Source organism: Drosophila pseudoobscura, chromosome X (genome assembly GCF_009870125.1).
Source record: "Drosophila pseudoobscura strain MV-25-SWS-2005 chromosome X, UCI_Dpse_MV25, whole genome shotgun sequence".
Classification (NCBI taxonomy): Eukaryota; Metazoa; Arthropoda; class Insecta; order Diptera; family Drosophilidae; genus Drosophila; species Drosophila pseudoobscura.
The window spans coordinates 21,754,514-21,757,987 of record NC_046683.1 but is presented as its reverse complement, the minus strand read 5'-3'; the positions used below and the strand labels follow the sequence as shown (position 1 = coordinate 21,757,987).

Below are 3,474 nucleotides of genomic sequence, written 5' to 3'. Positions count from 1 at the left end.
TGGTCGTTATCTATGATTCTGCGTTTTTAGTTTTCTCGAATCTGCAATATTGTGGATGCAACAGATTTTCGTCCTTTGTGGGGGGGAAGGGGGTGTGGCGAAATTTTGAGATATCCGTTTTATAGTGAGATCTAACAGGAGTGCGGATACTAAATTTGGTTACTCTAGCCTTAATAGTCCCTGAGATTTGTGAATATCCACAGATTTGCATCCTTTGCGGGGGCGGAAGTTGGTGTGGCGAAATTTTGAAACAAACTCGTCTCGGTCCGATATATTAGGAGTGTGGATACCAAATTTGGTTGTTCTAGCTTTTATAGTCTCTGAGATCTAGGCGCTAATGTTTTACTCTAAGCAAAGCCGCCTATGCTACGTGTGTGTTAGAGAGAGACAGGGCGAGAAAAAATGAAATTGTTTTCTTGATGCTGGCTATAATAATAATACGATCCAATTCAGATTCTGCAGTCTAAAAGATATGGTCATTCTCTACGATTCTGCGTTTTTGGTTTTATCGTATCTTGAAAATTGTGGATGCCACAGATTTTCGCCCTTTGTGGGGGCGGAAGTGGGCGGGGCAAAGTTTTGAAATATTTTTGTAGCAGTGACATATCACAGAAGTCTGGATCCAAAACATCGTTGCTTTAGCTCTTTGAGCATTAGGCGCTGAAGGGGACGGACAGACGGACAGACGGACAGACGGACGGACGGACAGACAGACATGGCTCAATAGACTCGGCTATTGATGCTGATCAAGAATATATATACTTTATGGGGTCGGAAACGATTCCTTCTGGACGTTACACACATCCATTTTCACCACAAGTCTAATATACCCCAATACCCCATTTTGAGTATCGGCTATAAAAACAGCAATGGTGACAAGCGACGGATCGTTTTGTGTTATTTTGTGATTACAAACCGCAGCAGAAGGACGTAAACGGGGAATTAAATCATAAAAATAGTGAAAAAAAGGAAAAATCGGTAAGTAAATTATTATTTATTTAATAGTATAGTATAGTGCACAAAATTTGTGTTTGGGAGCAGTATAAGACCCCAAAAAGACAACAATCTACACATTCTGTGTATATATTTTTTTCTTTCTTTCAGCAGACTTTAGTTTTCCAGAGCCATGTAATGATTTTTCAAATGTTTTAGCTCAGAATTTCGAATCAACCAAATTTCTTCATATTGACCAAATAAATGTTCAAAAATTATTTCTAATTACAGCTATCATAGAAAAAATGAATAACCTGGACAAAAAAATGGACCTTATGCTTAATAAACTCGACGGAATAAATAACCTGGACAAAAAAATGGACATCATGATTAATAAACTGGACCGAAACACAGCGGAAATGGTGGCTCTTCGTTCCGAAATTGGCTCCATTAAGGCGAAGGTTTGTGGTGAGATCCGCAAACCCAAAGTAGTTCTGCCTTGCCAACCGCTCACAACCATAGATGAATTGGATCATTTCGAGCATAACTTGCAGGAAGAAAGTTTCTTCAAAAATGTGGTAAGTGTTTTGCGTGAAACTCACGAGCTAAAAATATATTCAAAAATAATTCTGTACAGATCGCAGAGTTAATGATGTCGGGCGAGAAAGCATTCGACAAATGGATTCGGAGTTCTTGGCGTTCAATTGTGTCCGACGAGGTCGCACGACAGTGCTCTTGGCGGGGCACAGAGGAGAAAAAGTGCATTAGGGGCTTGCGGATTACTCTAGCCATCCGTAGTAAGTATTATTTTCAAATTAATATGTATATTGTAATATAATAAACATGATTATTTGTTTACAGCGGGATTTAAGGAAAGATTTTCGTTAGAAGACGCCGATTTCGACCGAATCCCGCAAAAATTTTTCCAGCACGACCAGGACAGAGTGTCGAAGGAGAAAAAACAAATTAAATTTAATTCACTAATATAATTTTATAGTCTTTTTATGTACCACCAAAATTAAAAATTAAAATTAATTAAAATAAAATTAAAAATTATAAAAAACAAAAAAAATTGTGCGTCCCTTTTCATATTGCTTTCGGCTCGCAAAAGATATCATAAAGGGACTCGCAAACGATATTGCAAAAGGCTCGCAAACGATATTGCAAAAGGCTATATCATAAAGGGCTCGCAAACGATATTGCAAAAGGCTCGCAAACGATATTCCAAAGCTATATCATAAAGGGCTCGCAAACGATATTGCAAAAGGCTCGCAAACGATATTGCAAAAGGCTTGGCTCGACTACAAGTTTTGGTCCCCTGGGCAATGACCCAACTATGTATTTTAGACAACGAAAATGAGAAAGGGGGAGGGGTGACAGTGATTGCAACTAAAAATGAGTTAGAGTGGATAACTCTAATATTCGGGCTTTTTTTCTCAACTTCAAACGCGAATAAAGTGCATCAAACTAAAAAAAATAAAAATTTGTAATGGTAGAATAAAGCTTGCAGTGTTACCTTTTCAGAGAAAAATACATATATATTAATGATTATTTTTTAAATTAAAAGAGAAATTTTATTTATGCAAAAAAGTCATCAAAATTTACGTTACTTTAATATTTGGTTTTTTCTTATACATATGACTAAAATCAACCTTCTTAATATCGAAAAAACCCGTAATTTTATATTTTATTACGGTACCCATTTTTTGTAAATACAATAACAATACTGCGAAAGCTATTTTATTTGTTATGCAGCAGAAGATTAGTATACAGAATTATACATTATGTTTTCGAGTAATATACGCAAGAGACTGAGGACGGAAGAAGAACATCGATATGCAGCAGGGCACATGCGCAGTGCTGTTAGGGATCGATAACTAACTATCGTGGCGGTCACTTTGAACACTCCTCCTCAACACAACGCATGTTTACTAACTTGAAAGTTTAAAAATACTTAACTAAAATTCGATAACATGTCAGCAACTTATAAATTATCTTTTAAGCCGAATGCGAATACAAACTTATGGTGCTTACCCTTGGCTAAGTTCTTTGTGATGACATCTGCTATCATCCCATAGGTTGGTTGATACGTAATGTCGACTTCACCTCTCTTGAGAACCTCTCGAATATAATGTACCTTGACGTCGATGAGTTTTGTACGTGCATGAAACATGGGCTTTCTACCAAGCTTCTGTGCTCCAATGTTGTCACTGTACATCTGAATAGCTGACTCCTGGGACATCAGCTTCAAGTCAATAGTTCAATTCAGTAGGCTGCGAAAGTATATCGCCTCTTTTGTTGCAGATGATAATGCTACCAGCTTCCGTGGAACTGAGCGCAACCGTCGATTGCTTTCTTGACTCCCAAGAAACCGCTCCTCCTGCCAACATGCATACATAGCCAGTGAATGACTTCCGGTTTCTCATATCATGGGCAATCTGCATCAACAAAACATTCACGATCGGTAGCCCACCCAGCTCTCACAAAGTTCTGCCCCCCCACACCAAACTCCCACCCTTGACGGGAGTCGACCTTGGTGTG

The 3,474-nt window shown here is 38.2% G+C and overlaps 1 protein-coding gene across 1 annotated transcript; it reads left to right on the top strand.

Moving 5' to 3' along the window:
- Positions 1–1,230: 1,230 nt before the first annotated feature.
- On the top strand, positions 1,231–1,922 carry LOC117185092 (uncharacterized). Its single transcript, XM_033384891.1, has 3 exons — positions 1,231–1,511; positions 1,571–1,730; positions 1,795–1,922. The coding sequence occupies exons 1-3, from the start codon at positions 1,239–1,241 to the stop codon at positions 1,920–1,922; spliced, it is 561 nt and encodes a 186-aa protein (XP_033240782.1). The 5' UTR covers positions 1,231–1,238.
- The last annotated feature ends 1,552 nt before the right edge of the window (positions 1,923–3,474 follow it).

Bases quoted from the DNA above. Each gene is read 5' to 3' on its own strand.
- LOC117185092 (XM_033384891.1), top strand. From the start codon at position 1,239: ATGAATAACCTGGACAAAAAAATGGACCTTATGCTTAATAAACTCGAC. The intron at 1,512-1,570 runs GTAAGTGTTTTG...AATTCTGTACAG, and splicing joins AAAGTTTCTTCAAAAATGTG to ATCGCAGAGTTAATGATGTC. The intron at 1,731-1,794 runs GTAAGTATTATT...ATTTGTTTACAG, and splicing joins GATTACTCTAGCCATCCGTA to CGGGATTTAAGGAAAGATTT.